The sequence below is a fragment of the Podarcis raffonei genome, chromosome 2 (genome assembly GCF_027172205.1).
Source record: "Podarcis raffonei isolate rPodRaf1 chromosome 2, rPodRaf1.pri, whole genome shotgun sequence".
NCBI classification, from domain to species: domain Eukaryota; kingdom Metazoa; phylum Chordata; class Lepidosauria; order Squamata; family Lacertidae; genus Podarcis; species Podarcis raffonei.
The window spans coordinates 34116841-34138721 of NC_070603.1; the positions used below are offsets into that span (position 1 = coordinate 34116841).

The 21881-nt window shown below is 44.3% G+C and overlaps 2 protein-coding genes across 2 annotated transcripts; both read right to left on the minus strand.

The window, feature by feature from the left end:
* Positions 1-1474: 1474 nt before the first annotated feature.
* LOC128407443 (CMRF35-like molecule 5) lies at positions 1475-9608 on the minus strand. The gene is made up of 4 exons (XM_053375816.1): positions 9033-9608; positions 7079-7402; positions 4939-4990; positions 1475-2083 (listed from the first exon to the last, which is right to left on the minus strand). Exons 1-4 carry the CDS (start codon positions 9109-9111, stop codon positions 1981-1983), a joined length of 558 nt encoding a protein of 185 aa, XP_053231791.1. The 5' UTR covers positions 9112-9608; the 3' UTR covers positions 1475-1980.
* Positions 9609-15819: 6211 nt separating this feature from the next.
* LOC128403553 (CMRF35-like molecule 6) lies at positions 15820-18864 on the minus strand. The gene is made up of 3 exons (XM_053368422.1): positions 18543-18864; positions 16743-16821; positions 15820-15976 (listed from the first exon to the last, which is right to left on the minus strand). The coding sequence occupies exons 1-3, from the start codon at positions 18706-18708 to the stop codon at positions 15820-15822; spliced, it is 402 nt and encodes a 133-aa protein (XP_053224397.1). The 5' UTR covers positions 18709-18864.
* Between the last annotated feature and the right edge of the window lie 3017 nt (positions 18865-21881).

Genomic DNA, 21881 nt, shown 5'->3' on the forward strand with positions numbered 1-21881 from the left:
TGCTCTTAGAGTCTGAAAGTTCTTCCTGGTGTTTAGTCCTTTTCTGTAGGATGAAGCCATTGGTTTGAGTCCTATCCTACGGAGCAGGAGAAAACAAGCTTGCTCCATCTTCCATGTGACAGCCCTTTAGATATTTGAAGATGACTATCATATCTCCTCTCAGTCTCCTCTTTTCTAGGCTAAACATAACCAGCTCCTTTAAATGCTCATTGGAAGGCTTGGTTTCCAGACTCTTGATCATTTTGGTTGCCCTCCTCTGCACCCATTCCAGCTTATCAATTTCCTTCTTAAATTGTGGCATCCAGAACTGGACACAGTACTCCAGGGGTGGATTGCGTGTGCCATTGGTCTGATCCCAGTAGGGCTTTACTTTTGTTCATGTGTCCTCATGACACCCTCACATATTCTCTCCAACTATGAGGGAGGGTCTCTGAACTCCCCTCTTGTTTATCTTCTCCAGGGTTGTGATGACAGCTGAGGAAATGTACCTCCTCCTTTTTGCCAGCACAGCTGAAGACAATCCCTGCAGTGGGCTCACTGCCCAATCTGATCAAGGCACACCGCCCCACTGGGAATAAGTGCAAATGTGCATAGAAGGATTGTAATCAGCACAACATTTTATATGTAGCAATAACAATTTTTGATATATGCATTGGGGAGATGTGGCCACAGCAGTGGAATACTAGGAGGAGGAGGCATGCATCTAACAGTGGCGAGTGCTGGGTGGTGGGTGACCAGTGGCAGCGAGAAGTTAGGGGTCACAGGGGATGGCAATTGGGTTTTTGCCTCTAGCAGCAGAACATCACGCTCTGGCCTTGAACTGGATGATTATAAACACCCCATAAGCAAATCACAAGAACTTGCAGGCTGAATGTTTATTTATTTATTTTACACACGCACACGCACACACACACACACACACACACACGTTTGTTTGTGAGAAAACCTAAGTGGTTTTTGAAAATATAAAATAAAACATTAAAATTATCAAGAAAACCCAGTTGAAAACAGCCTTTCTAAACTCCCTTCTCTCTGTACAGTGGTACCTCGGGTTACATACGCTTCAGGTTACATACGCTTCAGGTTACAGACTCCGCTAATCCAGAAATAGTACCTCGGGTTAAGAACTTTGCTTCAGGATGAGAACAGAAATAGTGCAGCAGCGGCGCAGCAGCAGTGCGAGGCCCCATTAGCTAAAGTGGTGCTTCAGGTTACGAACAGTTTCAGGTTAAGAGCAGACCTCCGGAACAAATTAAGTATGAAACCAGAGGTACCACTGTACTCAAACCTTGTTTTAAACTGCCACTTCCCCTCAGTGTCTTAATCTGTTCACCCTACCCAAACCTCTGCCATTGCTTATAATTGCCACTCTCTCCCCCTCAGTATGCCTCCACCCCTGCTTTGCTCAAACTCCTGCCATTGATTTAAAGCATAATTTTTCCTCTCTCCCTTCTCATTCCCTTCTCAACACTGTTGTTGTGTAACCTGCCTTCATTTTGCTCTCTTCCTCCACCCTGGTTTTGTGAAAATCCAGGATTGTGATATAGTATTACAAATCCTCCTTTGGGGCTGCATGATAGCATTCTTACATTTTTATTATATAGAGAGACTACTATAATATAAATGCCACCAGCATGCACACTCAAACAAACAAACAAACACATGTAATAAAATTTCCAAGTGAAACTGATAAAATGCAAATGATTTTCAGGAAAAGGGGGCCAGGGAATCAAGACTGTGACCGATCTCTGTTTTAGAGTAGACAAATGCACAGTGACTTTGAGGCTGGATGGCTTCTTTGGATCCTGGTACTTGCAGATGCAGAAGTTGAGGACACAGCAGTATGACAACGGAACAAGCTGAGAAAAATGCCTTCTTGCATAGTTTGTTTCCTCTTTTCTTGTTGGGTTGAGTCATTGTCCGGATAGGAAGTAGTGATAGTTCTCACAGTGGTCCTTCTGACGTCACCTCCTCAGAGGGCTATGTCTTCTTACTGCGCATCCAGATAATTGCAAGGACTATACCCAGGAAGATGGGGACTTTCAAGGCAATTGAAACCAGGAAGGACGTGTAGACCAGGTATCTGCGTTGGGGAAACAGAATATTATCCTCACTGGAGTAGATCACAATGCAATACCCCCACCATCCTCTAACAAGGAGCTTTGTGGCTCTGAATAGCATACACCAAGATCCCAGAAGCTACAAAGCATGGCTTACTGAGTTGGGGGCTTATTGTACGAACTCTGTCCCTTTCTTTATGCCAGGGGTAGGCAACCTAAGGCCCGGGGCCCAGATGCAACTCAATCGCTTTCTAAATCCGGCCTGCGGACGGTCCAGGAATCAGCGTGTTTTTACATGAGTTTTATTTAAAATGCATCTCTGGGTTATTTGTGGGGCACAGGAATTTGTTCATTTCCCCCCCCCCAAAAAAAAATAGTCCGGCCCACCACACGGTCTGAAAAAGGTTGCTGACCTCTGCTTTATGCCTTCAAGATCCACACAGAGTAAGGACTGGTGATCATTAGCAATAAAATGGTATTTGTGCAGAATGACAATCGGGGGACTGACTGCTGACTGGCCACCGCTAGTCTCCCTTGACCGACAGAACCCAAATAATCTAAAGGAGCCTCCTGGAGGCTAAGAAATTCCTCCTTCCTGTCTCTCATCTCATTTTACAAATTTTATCATGGTTTCCTGAGAAACCCTTTTTAGCTAGTCCAAAATAGAGTGACCCTTGGAGAAGATGCTCTGGGGTTATTTCAGGGTCATGACTACTCTGGAAAACAAAAACAAGCATGGCTTGTAGGGAAGGAAATAAGGAGAAGGGGTGGCAAGGAAGGACTAATAAATAAAGCCTAAGTAGAGCATCACTGTGGGTAGAGCATCATGAAGTAGAGCGCTATGGAAGTTTTTGTTTTTATTGAGAGTTTTCAACATAAAATACAAAAAACAAAACAAAAACAAACTAATCTAAAGAAGACAAACAGGAAAGAAGCAAGAATATGTCAAAGGAATTAAAACATTAGCCGGGTGATATAAACCTGTGCAGTAAGAAATAATCAAATAGGAAGATAAGAGAAAATTAATAAACAGATTCAAATTGGATATGCAGTAACAAAAAGATACAAATTAAGTAACCGCAGAAAGGAGGGGAGGGGAGCCGAGGGAAATGTAAATTGAATTTGTAGGGATTTTGTTTAGCATCCTAAAACGTTGGTAAATTGCGAAAATGAAAAATATATATTTTTTAAAAAAAGCAAAGGAAGAAAAAAAGAGGAAGAGACAAGGAAGAGACAAGGAAGAGAAAATAAACACAAGGCCCTCTATCACAATTATATCTTAATCTTTATTCTACACACAGAAGAGTGAACCCTCCTATCTCTCACCTGGGAGCTTCCCCCTTTTCCCTCAGCCTCCCACCCTGGGAGATCCTCTCTGCTCTGCCCTTCATCTCCCATCCATCACCTTCCTGTGTGTAGCTTCATTAATCCAAGATAGGAGCCTTCAAAAAGCAAAGCATAAATATAGATTGAATTAACAGAGAGAAAACAATGATTAAGGTCATTAGAAAAGCAAGATAAGAAGAGAAATAACAGAAAAGAAAAAGAGGGTCTTCTGATTTTCTGTCTGCCTGTTATGTATATAACACTTATCCAAAATAGTCAGAACATGTGCTCTAAGTTCCTGGGGTATCTTAAGCTGCATGAATTAATTATCATGTCATAATATGGAGTCCCAGGCAGTGGAGCATTTCCAGCCACACAGATTTATTTTTCAGCTAGGTGCTATTTTGCTGAAAAGGACTGGACTCTGAATTTCTCAGGAAATGCAGGAAGGAATAACTTGACCTAATTAACCTGGTCTATTAGCAACATGTGAGGTATACCTGATTCAAATGAGTAGGTTGAATAAAGAAGTGCATTTAGTTAATTATAAGTTGTTCCCTGCACAAGAACAATTCGCCCTAATCTTAGGTTTCTCTTAGGTGTCTCCCATTTACCTGAAGCGGGATGCGGGTGGCGCTGTGGGTTAAACCACAGAGCCTAGGACTTGCCGATCAGAAGGTCAGCGGTTTGAATCCCCGCGACGGGGTGAGCTCCCGTTGCTCAGTCCCTGCTCCTGCCAACTTAGCAATTCAAAAGCACGCCAAAAAGTGCAAGTAGATAAATAGGTACCGCTCCGGCAGGAAGGTAAACGGTGTTTCCATGCGCTGCTCTGGTTCGCCAGAAGCGGCTTAGTCATGCTGGCCACATGACCCGGAAGCTGTACGCCGGCTCCCTCGGCGAATAAAGCGAGATGAGCGCCACAACCCCAAAGTCGGTTATGACTGGACCTAATGGTCAGGGGTCCCTTTATCTTTAAGTTGTTCAGTGCACAAGAACAGTTCGCCCTAATTTTAGGTTTCTCTTAGGTGTCTCCCATTTACCTGAAGAGACTCAGTAAAAACTGCATGAAGGTGGGAAAGATTTCAGATAGGAAAATGTTTTGTTTTTCTTTGGATATGTCAGCTTATTGTGTGTGTGTTACACTAAATTAACTATTTTAAGATTTACCACCTTGTACCAATTTGTTAGCAGGGGCTCCACAACCTGCATGTGTAAGCACAACGGGGTGTGTGTGTGTGTGTGTGTGTGTGTGTGTGTGTGGTAGCAGGAGATTGCAGACATTCAATTGCAGTCTTTAAACTGGAGATCGTTATTCCGGTCCGCATCTGTATTGGGTTTGCTTTTTACATATAGAGTTGTTCTTTATTGTTTTTATTGCTGATGTTTTTACTGTGAAATTGCGTTCAGATATTTTTGGGGAAGAGGTTCATAAATGGAATCTCATTCACGAATAAATAAATGATACTGTTCCTCTGGGAAGCAGAACACATAGACAAGTCAGAAGGGAGAGAGTGGCTCAAACCAGGACATGCTGTGAAGGAAGTTCACGCACCTGATAGAACTGATATCCTTGTGAAAGGCGTCTTCTGGTCCTCTGGTAGTTTCTAATATAGAAAGAAGAAGAATGGAAGACAAAGGTGTGAAATTGGGCTGCTCCACAGTAACTCTGTGAGTGATATAAACCAGATCTCAGCCTGAATAGATGAATCTTGCTGTCACTCAAATCATTCAGTCTTTCCAGAACAATCCATTCTCCAATCTCTATCTTGCATGGCCTACAGCAGGGGTCAGCAAGGTTTACCTCACCTGAGCCAGTTCACTCCAGTGGAGATCCCTCTGTGGGCTGGATCGTGCATGGGCCTGTGATTTCTGGCATCTGCGTCTGTGCAGACGCAATTTCCGACGCCGTAGAAGTGAGTCCCCGAGCCGCACTGTGACGGTTTAGTGCAGGGACTTGCTGAGGGGGCGGCTCGGTTTGGGGGCGGCTCGTGGGCTGGTTAAACAACCCCATGGGCTGCTTGTGACCCATGGATCTTAGGTTGCTGACCCCTGGGCTATAGTTTATACAGGAGTGGCCAACGCATATAGGATTTGACTGAAGCCAACATGACTCCTACTTAAGGAAGCTGTAGACAATGAACATGTGTTCGATCAGGTGAAAAACAATATAAGGAAGGTATTAACTGGAAAAAAGAGAGCTTTAATGGGATGAAGATACGATACTGCCTGGGTCACCCATATTCATAGTTGTCAACTTACAGATTTGAAAATAAGGGACCAGCAGCCTCGAAAATAAGCAGCCAAAATAAGGGATCTTCTAAGCACAGATATGTTCAGCTTCTGAGCCCCTCCGAGCCAAAGGCAGAAAGCCCAGCCAGCAGCCAAACGAAGCCTCAAGCGGTGGTTCCCACAGCGCAGCAACCCGGCAAAGGGGATGCAGCAAGGAAAACCACCGTCACCTCTCCGCTGGGAAGCGCTGAGCAAAGGCAAGTTCCCAGGCAATGCGGCCGATTTTATCGGCACAAGGCATGCAAGCTCCACCCCCCAGTTGTTCTTAGACTCCTTATTGGGTGAGCAACGCAGCCAAGCAACACAGTTGGAGCCTCCCTGGCTGGCAGGGAGGGAGGGAGAGGAGCTGCTTCCTTTGAAACCCGGGAAATTTAAGGGACACCCTCAATAAGAGACAGCAGCGGGACACAGTGCTGAGATAAGGGACTTTCCTGCCAAATAAGGGACGGTTGACAGCTATGCTCATATTCTCCAGAAATTTTGAGCATGAAGGCAAACATAAAAAAGCAGAAGCTACAAAGGAAAGTGGATGGAGGTATGGGAAGAGACTCTTAGTGACACTTTCATTTCCAACTTAGAAACAATCCTTTAGACTTTCAGTTTTTAAAAAAGAATGAGGAAAGGAAAAACACAGAATCTTGTGACCTGTTTTGATGGTGACATTTAGCTTAATACAACTTTAGGCGAAGCCTAATATTTCCATATGTTCTGAAGTTGCATTAAACGGTTGGGTCCCTTGGACAGCCCTAATGCTCCCATCATGCATGGGTCCCCTGATGTTGTTGGACAGTGACCCTCATCATCTCCAGCCAGGTCAAGGATTGGAGCACTGTAGTCCATCCATCTCTGGGGACTGAGAACCAAGGAAGGCTGCTGGAGAACAATCAAACCATTTGGATGTTAGGGCTGGAGAAGGCTGTCCTACAGCAATTATTGAATAATAATAATAATAATAATAATAATAATAATAATTTATTATTTATACCCAACCCATCTGGCTGGGTTTCCCCAGCCACTCTGGTCAGCTTCCAACAAAATATTAAAATACAATAGTCCATCAAACATTAAAAACTTCCCTAAACAGGGCTGCCTTCAGACGTCTTCTAAAAGTCTAGTAGTTGTTTATCTCTTTGACATCTGGTGGGAGGGTGTTCCACAAGATGGGTGCCACTACCGAGAAATCCTTCTGCCTGGATCCCTGTAACTTGGCTTCTTGCAGCGAGGGAACTGCCGGAAGGCCTTCGGCACTGGACCTCAGTGTCTGGGCAGAACGATGGGGGTGGAGACACTCCTTCAGTCCAATGGGGAAAACCAGTCCTCTCCTTCTTTCTATTCTCGCCATCACTTCAGCTGTGATTCGGCTTCCTGGGCTAAAATCAAAGCAGGGGGACTCATTAACCTACCTGTCACATTGACTGGAACCATCAGATCCGAACCTCCCTGCACAATCATGCCACATTTGTACATGCCAGTATCACTGTTGGTCAGCTCATCAATCGTCACTGTGAATTGGTTTAATGAATGGTTGTCTCTGATGGAGACTCTGCCTTTCCTCACTGGCTCTTCTGAACCTGAAGTCTCGACAATTTTGTCACATGATGTTTTGCTCATTTCTCTGCACCAATATTTGGGGTTTCCCTTATACCATTCATCGTATCTGCATTCCACAGACGCCAATCCTCCCAGGATTGCATGGATCTTGAGGACGGTCAAGTCAGAGAAACATCCTGAAGAACGAAAAGAAGCAGGCTAGGTTACAATATTTCTTCTCCCCAGCAACTCGTGTGTGTGTGTGTGTGTGTGTGTGTGTGTGTGTGTGTATCTAAATTCCAAAGCTGGTTGGGGTGGCGAGGCCCGGTGCAGAGGGTTCATCATCACCCCCTCCTTTTTCCTATACAGTGATACCTCGGGTTACTTATGCTTCAGGTTACATACGCTTCAGGTTACAGACTCTGCTAACCCAGAAATAGTACCTCGGGTTAGGAACTTTACCTCAGGATGAGAACAGAAATCGTGTGGCGGCAGCGCATTGGCAGCGGGAGGCCCCATTAGCTAAAGTGGTACCTCAGGTTAAGAACAGTTTCAGGTTAAGAACGGACCTCCAGAACAAATTAAGTTCTTAACCTGAGGTACCACTGTATTCCATTGTTATCTTCTCATACACCCCTAATTTTGACATAATCACATTTATTTGGTAGAACAATAGCCCCCCACATAGGCCCCCACAGACCATAAAGCTGCCACTATTCATTAAGATTAGTTAGGTATGGCTTTATTGTGACTGTTCAAGCTTCTCCCATCCTCTCCGCACCCACCCCATTCCCACTTCTAATATGAAAGCACCAGAGTCTACAGCAGGGGTCAGCAAACGTTTTCAGCAGGGGGCCAGTCCACTGTCCCTCAGACCTTGTGGGGGGCCAGATTAAATTTTTTGGGGGAAATAAATGAATGGACAAGCCCTGGTGGCTGCTTACCTGTGTCTTGCGAGCGGCAGGGGCTGGCGGAAGCAGGACGATGAGCGGCACACGAAAGGGCTCCGGAGAGGAGCTGGCAGCAAGCACTGGCAGAGGAAGAGGAGTAGTGTGGGGGGAGCGCACCGCACCCGGCAGTGCGATCCCAGTGGGGTGCCATCGCGGCTGCTCTCCGCCCCTCTGGTGCCGGAGCCGGAGCATGAAGCTCCGCCACTGGCAGCAACAACCCCCGAATTCAGCCTGCTTACAATGGTGGCTGCTCGAGCGCTCACTCACGTTGCTGCTGCTGGCACCAACAAAGCTCCGCCCCTTCCTCTCTGCTCTAGGCAGGGCGGGGAGAAGCCAGGAGGAGGGAGGGAGGAAGCGCTGCCGGAGTGTGAGGGAAAGGAGAGGGAAATGGCGCAGCCCGAACGATCAGATCCACACTGAACAACACAGTGATTCCTGGATCGTCCATGGGCCGGATCCAGAAGGCAATTGGGCTGGATCCAGCCCGGGGCCTTAGTTTGCCGACCTATGATCTACAGTGTTGTCCTGCAATAACAGACAGCGTTCATTATGAAAGCTGTACAGTGGTACCTAGGGTTAAGAACTTAATTCGTTCTGGAGGTCTGTTCTTAACCTGAAACTGTTCTTCACTTGAGGTACCACTTTAGCTAATGGGGCCTCCTGCTGCTGCTGCTGCGCTGCGCCATGCAATTTCTGTTCTCATCCTGAAGCAAAGTTCTTAACCCGAGGTACTATTTCTGGGTTAGCGGAGTCTGTAACCTGAAGCGTCTGTAACCCGAGGTGCCACTGTAATTAGTTTTGGCTAGCAACTCTCATTCACAGGCAAGCTAACCTTTGATTAAATTTGGAAGCGGTAAAATAAAAACAACCGTCTTACCTGGCAGGAGGAATACCAGGCCGAGCAAGGACAGCGGCTGCATCGTCTGGTCTACTAGACAGCTGCTCCCTTCCCACATCTCACTTCTCTTTGGGACACTTAAAAACAATTATCTGCAAATATTGCCTGTCACGGAGGCAAACAATTCTTGCTTCTTCTTTCTTCACATTGCTTCATCACTTCCTTTGGCTTCCTCCCATGTCTTTTCCCACATTGTTGTTTTGTACAACCAGCCTATTGTAATGACAACCAGCCGGGCGGAGATAGTTCTGTGTCTCAAAACAATTTATGACAGAACATCCTAGCAATGAGAGTGAGGGGGAAGAAAAAAAGCATTGCCTCTGCCTAACTGCAATTGCCTTTTCTAGGGCTAGACTCAGCAATTTCCTTAGCCTTTTTTCTAGAAACAGCCCCCAATATAACTAAACCCTTTACTGTATTCTTTGAATATGCTCCACTTCAGCACAATATTGTTCTCCTTTGTCATCTTTCTCTCTTGGACATGCACATTTTCTTTCTGTCTTTTTTAAAATCTGTTTAACTTCCTGTGAGTGCCGTTTTAAGAATTACGACAACGCTCTTGCATCATCTGCATTTATATTTATTTCTCTTCTGCTGTCGGTATAAATACCTTTCTGGGTGCTTCCAGGTGTCTGTTCAATGTGGGATCTGTGCTCCTCATGCAGGCATAAAACATCCACACAACATTGTTGGTATATAAATGTCAACCATATTAATTCCCTGGCTTTTTAAATTCTTGGGGAAATCTGATAATTTTCTTTTTGTTTTAAGCTCTGGCTTGGAAGCAACGTTGCTAACATTTAGAACTTGACATCCTCTTCTGTCTTTCCCCAGTGGGGTAGCCATTTTAGTTATTTGCAGCAAAACCAATGAAGTTGTCTTGTGACAACTTCAAAAGACTAAGGGTTGTATTCAAAGTAGTGCTAGGGAGATCATTCAATTAGTGCAATTGTTTCTGCTTGCCTGACGAAACCACCTCCCCTCTCCTCCCACTTTATGCTGGTCTGGGGGGTTCTCCTGACCCCCTGGAGCAGTTTGGGGGAGGCTGTGAGGGAGGAAAGTGGGGGGGGAGACCTGTTGCACTAAAGGGCAGTGGCATAGCATGCTATACCAGCGCCCGGGCTCTTGTGGTGGGGTGGGAGGGAAGGAAATGGAGTACGCATGTGCATTCAACAGCCTAAAGGCGTCCATGTCACCCAGAGATAAGAAAAGAAGAGTTACATAGTTCACATGGAGAAGTAGTTTTCAACAGAGCCCAGCGATGGAAGCGTACAGCTGTATTGAGGCAGCACCAGGCGTTGAAAGTTTGCACCCCATACAATTTTGCACCTGGGGCAGCCGCCCCTGTGGCCCTCCCATGCTACGCCACTGCTAAGGGGAATCACTGCACTGGTTTCTGCTAGTGCAACAATTTAGCTTAATACGAACCTAACCAATTTACCACAGTGCAAGCTTCTGTGGACTGCAGTTCACCTCATGAAGCTGCAAGAACATAGACTCAGCTGGAAGTATATATGCATATGGGAACTGTAAACAGTGAGGTCAGAAGTAAATAAGATACAGAAAGTACATGTATGATAATCACACAAAGACTCTCCTCCCTGGAAGAGAGGGGAGTGGTTGTGGGCGGGAGCCCGAGCTCCGCCGCTGGCCGGGGGCCTTAGCCCCTGCCCCTCACCTGGCTAGCGCCCATGCCCACCGGAGGCAGCCAACCAGGTGACTCCGGGGGGCGTGTTTGGCAGCTTAATGCTGCGGCTCCAGCTCCGCCTCCTCCTCAGTCGTCGTCGTCCCGCAGCGAGTCACTGCTGTAATCAATAAAGTTGTGGCCTTTTCTTGCCCATTAACCTTATATCACGTGTCCTTGTGTGTTTATTTCACATAGCGGGGGTCGGGCCCTCGATCCACAATTCACTGTTAGTTTTTAAGGTGCCACAAGACTCTTTGTTGTTCTTTCTCTCTCCCCCTCCCCTTTGTATCTGTACTAACTTTCTTACCAAACTTCCTATCTCTCTTCTATTCTTTGCAGGGCATCTTCAGACATGCTGTTCATCCATTTGTTCATGCACAAAGCTTATCTGGTACAGTGGTACCTCGGGTTACAGATGCTTCAGGTTACAGACTCCGCTAACCCAGAAATAGTACCTCGGGTTAAGAACTTTGCTCAGCGGCAGTGGGAGGCCCCATTAGCTAAAGCAGTACCTCAGGTTGAGAACAGTTTCAGGTTAAGAACGCACCTCCGGAACGAATTAAGTTCTTAACCCGAGGTACCACTGTAGTTAGATGATGTTCAGTCTTAATTGACTATTCTTTCTGATTGATTTACAGGGTGGTTATTACACAACAATGAGTGTTCATCCTGAGTTTACGCACACCCCTCCCTTTAATCATTTGTTCATCCCACAATTTTCAGTGTCTAGAATTTACCGTACCCTTCAGTCCATGTTAACTTTGATTGCAAATCTATTATACCACCACTAGACGGCTCTGTATGCTTCTAACTACACAAGTTTAGTGCCGAGTGTGTGATTTCTGTTGACCAAGAAAGTGAAATCTGGATTTTTCAACCTTTGTGGCTATAAGAATATTCTCTTTCAGAAACATCTCTGAGCTCACCTGTCCTTTCATGTGCTACTGGAAGATCTTAAATAGGCCTCCAGATGTTGATGGACTACAACTCCCATCAGCCCTGACCAGTGGCCATGCTGGCTGGTGCTGATGGGAGTTGGAGGCCAACAACTTCTGGAGGTAACTAGGCTGGCTACTCTTGGCTTAGAGGTTATGCACACATAGCTAAATAATTTTTTTAGCAAACTTCAGCTTTTCATATGTATTGGTTCTGTTGTGTCTGAATGTCCAAATGTGTTTTTTCAAATTATTATTATTTCTAAAAGTATTAATAATACAATAAAAAACGTGCTCCCCACTCCAAGACCATTATTTATCATAATTATCCAACTTTCCAAAAATTCAACACTTCTTGAGATGGTTTGACCCCTTTCTGTTTTAACAATACGAATTCCACAAATATTTTCTATATTTCCTCAACATAATTTCTCTTCCACATTCCCCTTCTTACTTTAATAGCACACATCACTTTATCATTAATTGCCACACTTGCCTGTACCATTCCTCCATTTCATATTCAGCTTGCCCCTTCCACTTCCTAGCTATGATAACTCTTGCCACTGTCAACAAATGTCCAGATGTTTCTGGCTGATGTGAGTTGCAAAGTTCAAGCTCCTTCAGGGAGAAGATTTCACCAGTCTAAAGTGGTCTTGCTCGTCTATAGCTTTGAACCACTGATACCGCATGACATTGCAGGAATTGCACTTCTTTATTTTAGCCTCCCACACACCTCATGGCAAGTTCCCTTTTATGCATTTTCACTGCAAAAAACACCATTCCATAGAGATTATTTTTTTTAATGAGTAAGGCTTTAGTCACTAGGCAAATGCCAAGTTTTACTAATTTGCACCTCTTTCACAACTTTACGTCTCTCCCACCCTCCTCCCAATCATCCCAGAAGCAAACAAGGACCAGACATCTCTTTTCATGGTGCCCCATACACATACAGGTATGGATCCTATTCTGTATAGATGATAGTCCACAGATCTCTGGGCCAGTAGCTGAAGAAAGGAAAGCTGTCTGAGGACTTTTGGTGGAGTGTGTGTGTGTGTGTGTGTGTGTGTGTTTTAAATCCATACACATTTATTAAAGAAACCCATAACACATTTTTGGAAGGAACACCAGAAGGCAAAAGAGCTCCAGGATCAACCTTGAAATTGAAGAATACCTTTTGCAAATCAGTTGATGCTTTGATAGGCTATAAAGGATTTAGTCTGGACAAAGAAGAATGGGCAAATAAATACTGTTAATGCAGAAGCAAACGGCCTTCCTGGCTGGTAATGCTAAAATGCATTGACAATGTTTCTATAAGGTAAAAGTAAAGGGACCCCTGACCATTAGGTCCAGTCGTGGCCGACTCTGGGGTTGTGGCGCTCCAAAACGTTCGAAAACTGAAGGCTCAGTATGGAAGCCTCAAAATAGGGAAGCCACATTTCATGTTCGACTTCTGAGGCCCATTCGACAACTGAAGCACTTACTTCCAGGTTTACGGCGTTCGAAAACCGAAATGTTTGTCAACAGAGATGTTCGAAAACCGAGGTACTACTGTATAAAATCTTAAAAGAACATAGTAAAAGGTAAAGGGACCCCATACCATTTGGTCCAGTCGTGACAGACTCTGTTGTAAATTTTCAGGAGGTCCCTCTGCCTGAGCAGCAGCTCACCAAGGGGAGGGGGCAGGGAGGGGCAGCTGCCCCCCATCAATAAAAAAATACATAGCAAACTGAGGTTCTGCCTGCTCCCCCCCAAAATAAATACTGGATACGCCCGTGTCACCAGGTGAGGGCGATTTGCAGGGCCTCAAGGAGCAGACACTGGGTCTGGGTGTATCAACGACGCAAATCCATCCTCTTCTGACTGGGCAGAAAGTGTTGGAAGCTGGGCTGTGAGACACCGGGGAAGAGTGTTAGGGCAGCCAAATGATCTGGCTTGACTCTCAGAACCAAGTAAGGAATGCCAGCTGGGTGGCATCTGTGTGGCTGGCACAGCTTTCTTGAGCAAAAGGCAGGCTTGCCTAAAACAGGGACAGCTTAGAGCTGAGCTGGCCCTGTGGTCAATCAGCAGGTGAACCAAGCCATTCAATATTTTAGTATGCTTTCACCCATGTTTGATGAAGGAGAATTACGATGAACTGAGGCTTTGCTTTCCTCTGGTATTATTCTGATTGCTTTGGTTTATTACTTGCCCCTCGTGCTAAGTTTTTTTTTTTTTATTAAAGGATTTTTTTTATAACAACAAAAACATAACAATACAATACAATAAACACAACAAACAAACAAAAAAACAAGTACAATTTCAGATCTTGTTTTCTTATACCTTACTTCTCCGACTTCCTCATGCCTCCCTTTTCTGTATTCCAATTTCTAATCATTTATTCAGCAAATCTTCCCTTATTTTAATTTAGTTTGATCTTACTTATTCTCCTTATCTTATCCATTACTAATAGTAACCATTTATTTTCTAATCCAACATCATTTTAACTTTCATTAATTTTGTAATATTTCTTTAAATAGTCCTTAAATTTTTTCCATTCTTCTTCCGCTGCTTCTCTTCCCTGATTTCGGATTCTGCTCGTCATCTCTGCCAGGCCCATGTAGTCAATCACCTTCATCTGCCATTCTTCCAGGGTGGGTAGATCTTGTGTCTTCCAGTACTTTGCAATGAGTATTCTTGCTGCTGTTGTAGCATACATAAAAAAAGTTATATCCGTCTTTAACACCCCTTGGCCGACAATACCCAAGAGAAAGGCCTCTGGTTTCTTAGGGAAGGTATATTTAAATACCTTTTTCAGTTCATTATAGATCATTTCCCAGAATGCCTTAATCTTCGGGCACGTCCACCAGAGGTGAAAGAATGTGCCTTCCTTTTCCTTACATTTCCAACATTTATTGTCAGGCCCCTCGTGCTAAGTTTAAAACACAACCTTGAAAACAGTTAAAAACAAATTGTAAGAATTGGGTGGGTCCTAAAAAAATAGACACGTCAAGTATCAAAGGTATAAAGTATAAAAAGTACAAAAGTATAAAGAGGTGCAACCTCAGCCTTCAGTGGAAACTGTACAGTGAAGGCTCAAGACACAGCTGTGGGAAAAGGAGTTCATCAATGATGGGACTGCTGTAGAGAGTGTTCTCTCCTGCTCCACCACCGCACAAGTTTCTGAGGGCTCTGAAACAACCAAGAGGTCACAGTTCCATAGTGCGTTTTAGGTCAAAGCCTTCTGCTTTGAGAAATGAGAAGAAAACTTCCTCCTGCAGATGGTCACTGAATTTCTGTGCATGGAAATGGAAGGATGGCGCTCATGCCTTGGTCGACTCCTAGGCTAAGAAAGAGATGGTTCATCAGCTACAGAAAAGCAACAAGAAAAGATTCCACATTAAAGTAGCAGCACCTGAGCTGTGGTATTTTGTTGGGTTCTTCTTTCTTATCTTGGACTTTGTGTCATTGCTTATCCCAAGCAAAACCTCTTGTTCGTACAGAAAAATCAGGGGTTAAAGTTAGTTTGAAGAAGGAACAACGTACAAGTTATTTGTGGGACTACTATCTGGTTTTGACTCTGGATAATTAGGTAGGTAATAATATCAGAATCAAGCAGAGCTTGGTGGTATAAAACCATCCAACGCTCCAGGCTGTTCCATACATTTTTCAGGCAAAATGAAAAACATTTTACATGTGCTTTGTAAACCCATCACACCTGCTTGTCTAACACATGTGGTCACCTTGGGTGTGTTGTGCTAGTAATTTGCCAGGGATCTGCAATCAGCAACATTTCTCTGCAACATCTGGAAAACATGGATTTGGGCTGTGCAATAATTTGTGAAAGAGGCCTTTGGAGTGTGAGTAACCTGACTTGATTTAGGATTAAAAAAAAACCACATTGGCCAAGTGCTGAGAAGAGGAATAGAAAAAAATAAATTTTGTTAACTGCAGCAGCAAAGGCCTTACTAGTTTCTTAATAGGATCCTGGATTTTCTATACTTGGCATGTAAATTATCTCTTGGGTATCAGTGTTGGCAGGGCCAAAGTATGCAACTACCAGGTAGACCTCCCACCTTCTCACTTTCTCACAACATCCCTGGAAATCTGGAAATTAATGACACGACTGAGTCATCAGTGAGAGTTGATTACCCTTAGATGGGATACCTTAAAGCTCTTCTTCAGTCTCTGGAGTCTTGGGGTTGGAGCTTCCTCTGGTCTTCCTGTACCATACATGCACCCAAACCACGGCGGCCATCATAGCTAGGAAGACGGGGATTTTCCACATGACCAGGAGCAGGAAATCAGTGTTGCTAGGCTGGGTTCTAAAGAGAGAAATGTTACACTAGTGTCTTTCTTTCTTTCTTTCTTTCTTTCTTTCTTTCTTTCTTTCTTTCTCTTTCTTTCTTTCTCTTTCTTTCTTTCTTTCTTTCTTTCTCTTTCTTTCTTTCTTTCTTTCTTTCTTTCTTTCTTTCTTTCTTTCTCTCTCTCTCTCTCTCTCTTTCTTTCTTTCAATTCACTGCCATAATGACACATGCAAGCAGTATGAGCATGAATTAAATGTGCATTTATTTTATTTCTATCCTGCCTTGAGGCTTTTTTGTTGTCGTAGAAAGGTAGATTAGAGACAACACAACAAGATGGAAGAAGTAAAATATTGATATCACACATGGGTGAAGGGGAGTGAGGGGTATATGGGAATCTATAATATCATTTATAATACAATTTGTTAATTGTGTTGTATTTACATATAGCAATGGGAAGCCTAAAGCAATTAGATATATTTTCATTTAGGTAATCTATGTAATAGGCTTATGTTAGAAAATGAATATGGATTTTGAATTTGATGTTTATAAAAAAATTTGGTTTTGAAATAAAAATTTAATATTAAAAAAGAAAAGAAAAAGAAAGGTAGATTAGAAGCAGTATGAATGAATATACAGTAACATTTTTGCCATGGGTGGGAAAGTTGGCCCCTGGCTCTTCATTACAATTAGACTTGGCATTCAGCTGGACTTGGCACCCAGCTATTATAATAGGCTAGATTGGGAGTCCTCCCTGGAACATACAGGGTGTAAAGGGTTATGGCACCTTTCAGGATCTATGGGAGATACAGCTGGCTCTTCTGTTGCTTGTTCCATGCTTCCAAAATGGGTCGAAGGAACAGAATCTGCAGGGGGAGGAAAAACATGCACAGTCAAATCCTAACCTAGGGAATTTATTCATCTTTTCAGATTTATTTTTTTAACAGGAGATTTTGGTGTGGGTTCAAATGGTTTGCAAGTTGATGCTACTTAGAGCCAGCCATGCAATACGAAATAAAAGGAAAACACTAAATGAAGAGGCAGCTGAATACTAGACCTGTGCCTTGATCCATCAGAGCTTGTGGCAAACCTGCAAAAGTTGCATGTGTTTCATTTAAACATTCATATACTGCTTTCCTGGTGCTGGAGGAGACTCTTGAGAGTCCCATGGACTGCAAGAAGATCAAACCTATCCATTCTTAAGGAAATCAGCCCTGAGTGCTCACTGGAAGGACAGTTCGTGAAGCTGAGGCTCCAATACTTTGGCCACCTCATGAGAAGAGAAGACTCCCTGGAAAAGACCCTGATGTTGGGAAAGATGGAGGGCACAAGGAGAAGGGGACGACAGAGGACGAGATGGTTGAACAATGTTCTCGAAGCTACCAGCATGAGTTTGACCAAACTGCAGGAGGCAGTGGAAGACAGAAGTGCCTGGCGTGCTCTGGTCCATGGGGTCACAAAGAGTCGGACACGACTAAACGACTAAACAACAACATACTGCTTTCCTATTATAAAATAGTATTCGAAGCAGTTTACAAATCCCAGTAATATTGAAAGCAGTTTACAAATAAACCCTTTGCATTTAAAAGCTTACCAGCAGTAAAATCAAGCCTTAGGGTGAAGCCCAAAGTAGAGTTTAAGGAGAATGATACACCAATGCAAGCATGTCTGCTTGACTGATGGGGTGACCCACCCTCTACTGACCCCAGGGGTGATGTGGAGGGGGTCATGGAGGAGGGGGGCATGGGTAGGGGAGGGAGGAAAGCCCTGTTGTTGTAGTAGTGGGACTTGTTGTGCTGGCTCCCACTAGAACAGCTATTTAGCTGAATCCAGCCCTCAGATCATACGAAACCGGAAAGAGCAGTCGATAAAAACCATAAGCTCCGGTCACCTATCAAATGTCTTGGAAAATAAAAAAGGCTTGGCCTAAGTGATCAAAACATTGACAGCAGCTGAACCTGCCTGCGTAAAATGATGGGTCAAAGCAAATGAAATTGTTCGCCAGAAAGAGTGCATGCTTCAACCAATATACACACCCCACATACTTGGTGGGAACGACTTTGCTTTTGCTAGTCAAGCAGATAGTCCTAGGTGCCTATGGGTTCTTCCAAGGCCTGCTACTCTCCCCACTTCTGAGATGTCACCACCATTACCCACACACCTTCAAATCTAATCCTCAAGGGCCAGAAGCATGCTCTCTTTTAAAAAGAAAGGTGCCATTCTCAAGGTTCTGAGTGCAACCCGTATCAAACCATCACACAATTCTAGCTTTAGGAAGCTAGAGTCTGGAGTGGCCCAAGCCATTTTTCCGCCCGAGGTGAAGGACAAGATGGCACATTCCACATTCTATGCACAAAATCTGACCAGACTTGTAGCCCTGGTGACGGAACAGCATCTTCCACTGCATCCTAGAGCACCAAGCTGGCACACATTTCTAGCCACTTCCCTCCCCTCAGAATCTGCAACCTGAGGCAGATGCCTCCCCCTGCCTCATGGAAGGAATGGCTCTGCTGGAGTGCATTAGCTTCTTTTGTAGACACAATGGCCCTCTCCCTATAAGAGTAAATGTAGCGGTGGGGAAGTGTACCTGTAATGATAACTTCCACTGGGTGCCAGATGTTATAGGCTCTCTCTACCCCACAGATATATGTCCCGGCATCTTCATTAGTGAGGTTTTCCATGGTCACAGTGAATTTATGGAATGTGTGGTTGTCTTTAATGGACATTCTGTCATTCATCCCCTCTGCCTCCATCCTAGTTGTACGGACAGTGTGGCTACTAGAACAGAGGGTCAAACCTTCTTCTTTGCACCAGTATTTGACAGATTTTTCATCCTCCTTTCCATATTTACACTGGACAGACAGTGAGCCACCAAGAGGTGCAGTGACTGTTTCAGGGCCGTCCAGTGTCCAACAAACTGCGAAAAAGAGAAAGAGAAAGGAAATACTTTTCACTCAGAACAAATCAGATGTTAAGCATATTCAGAGCTATTACACACAAAAACGTCTGTTCCAAAATGGATGGAGCCATATTGCTTGCCTCAAAATCTGTTGCTTTAATGGTTATGCTTTAGGGGGAACCATCCTGAATATTGCTAAGGCTTCAGTTACATCAACCACACATTTATAACACTCTTTTCATGGAGAACCCTGGGAACTATAGTTTGCTAAGGGTGCTGGGAATTGTAGGTATGTGAGGTCAGCACCCTAAACAAACCACATTTCATGGCATTCTCCATAACTCATCAAGTGGTATAAGAGTAATGTAAATATATGGTGTGAATGTGACTGAACACAATAAGCTGGAGACTATGTTCTTTTATGATTTTATACAGTGGTACCTCAGTTTTCGAATGTGTCCATTGACAAACGTTTCGGTTTTCAAACGCTGTAGACCTGGAAGTAAGTGCTTCAGTTTTTGAACGGGCCTCAGAAGTCGAACATGAAATGTGGCTTCCATATTGAGTTTTCTGTTTTGAGGCTTCCGTACTGAGTTTTCAGTTTTTGAATGTTTCGGAACTTGAACAGTCTTCCAGAATGATTACGTTCGAAAACCAAGGTACCACTGTATATTGAATTTACCGGTATATACCTCCCTTCATCTGAGGACAACAGGGCATAAAACAGCATAAAACAGCATAAAAACAGAGAAATACATAACATGTTAACAAACAAAGCAACCCACCCATGCGTCCACACGTTTAAAAGGTCATAGATGGATTAATTAGGCAAAGGCCTGTGACAGGCTTTCTTCTGGTGCTTAAAGATATGCAACGAGGGTGCCAGACAAGCCCCCGGGGAGAGCTTTCCACAAATGGGGAACCACCACAGAAATGGCCCATTCTCATGCTCAAATTCCCATTCAGCCATGAAGCTCACGGGATGACCTTGGACCAGTCATTGCCTCTGAGCCTAGCCTACCTCATTTTGCCTCATAAGGTTGTTGTGATGATTAAATGGGGGGGGGCACCTACACCACATTGAGCTCCTTGGAGAAAAAGGTGGGATATAAATCCATTAAACAAACAAACATTTAAAATCCCCATACTAATCACTTTTTCAATTATGCAAGTATCTCTGATTGCTTATTTCTGGGGTGGAAAGCTCAATAGCAAGCATTTTATCCTTGGTTCTTGAGCGCCGCAGATTTCTGCGCAAGCCTTGATTTCAAGATTTTTATCATTGACCAAAAGATGAAGGGGGGGAAGGAAAGATGGGGATTCCTGAGCCTGCACCTTCCCCAGCAGAATGCACCCAGTGGAAAGCCCGACTTATTCCACACCTCTAGTTCTCACCTTGGAAAAAAGTCCAAATCAGACCATGAAACAGTTCCATTGTCCTTGTCCTCCGTTCAGGTAAGTTATTTCGCAGGGGAAAAATTAGTTTTTCAGCTTCTGGGAGCTTGTTTTAATTGCATCTCTCAACGCCAATCCTGCTGTCTAGTCGTCTGTGGCATTTCTCTCCTGCCTTGTCAAAGAAGGTGGTTTTTCACTAAGGGGAGGAGAACTCACCAGGTCTTGCTCAATTTATGAAAATACATGATGATTAATCTCCTATGAAGGAGAGACGTGAGGCCCTGCAATGTCATAGTAAGAATGGAGAAGTACCCAGATTTTTAAAGTTCTCAGAGGGGTAGTAGCCATAACCGTCTGCTGCAACAAACCCAATAAACCACTGTGAGCTTTTGTGGACCACGATCCACTTTATCAGATCCACGAAGCGTCATTCTGGGTTAATATCCTTTCTCAAGAACTTAGGACTAAGTGGACATCTTTCAAAAAGTCTTAATGGTCAAATCAAATCTAATATAGTTCATTGTCCTTTTTGTATTGTTGTTGATTGTCCTTTTCAGTATGTTTGTTCTTTGGAGTACAGTGGTACCTCAGGTTAAGTATTTAATTCGTTCCAGAGGTCCGTACTTAACCTGAAACTGTTCTTAACCTGAAGCACCACTTTAGCTAATGGGGCCTCCTGCTGCTGCCACGCCTCCAGAGCACGATTTCTGTTCTCATCCTGAAGCAAATTCTTAACCTGAAGCACTATTTCTGGGTTAGCGGAGTCTGTAACCTGAAGCGTATGTAACCTGAAGCATATGTAACCTGAGGTACCACTGTACTTTATATTTTCATATGGGACGCGGGTGGCGCTGTGGGTTAAACCACAGAGCCTAGGACTTCCCGATCAGAAGGTCGGCGGTTCGAATCCCCGCGACTGGGTGAGCTCCCGTTGCTCGGTCCCTGCTCCTGCCAACCTAGCAGTTTGAAAGCACGTCAAAGTGCAAGTAGATAAATAAGTACTGCTCCGGTGGGAAGGTAAACGGCGTTTCTGTGCGCTGCTCTGGTTCGCCAGAAGCGGCTTAGTCATGCTGGCCACATGACCCGGAAGCTGTACGCCTGCTCCCTCAGCCAATAAAGGGAGATGAGTGCCACAACCCCAGAGTCGGCCATGACTGGACCTAATGGTCAGGGTCCCTTTACCTTTTACCTTATATTTTCATATATGTGGGTCTTACAGCTTATTGTGACTCCTTCTAAGGCAGCTTCCCATGTTTCAGGATGCTTGCATTATCAATAGTAACTCTCAGCCAACAAGCTGTATCTGCAGGATGTCTTGATTTTGCTCATGCTACTTGCATGTACCACAGCACTTCACATTTGTTGAAGCTTGGAGGTCCACCAGCCCATCTCCAGACTAAGCGGAGCCAGCAACTGGACCATGCCACAGAAGCCTAAAAAGGCTGGGCGGGCCAGCATCATCAGAAGGCAGCCCAGTTCGCTGCTGCAGAGTCAGGGACAAACTATGGTTCTCCCAGGATGCCTCCAACCCAAGTATCCCTCTAGCAAGTTGGATCATTGATACTGTGTGGGGCAGTGCTATTTTTCTCTAAAAAGAGATGCCAGAACTCACATGAACACCTCTTATAATGG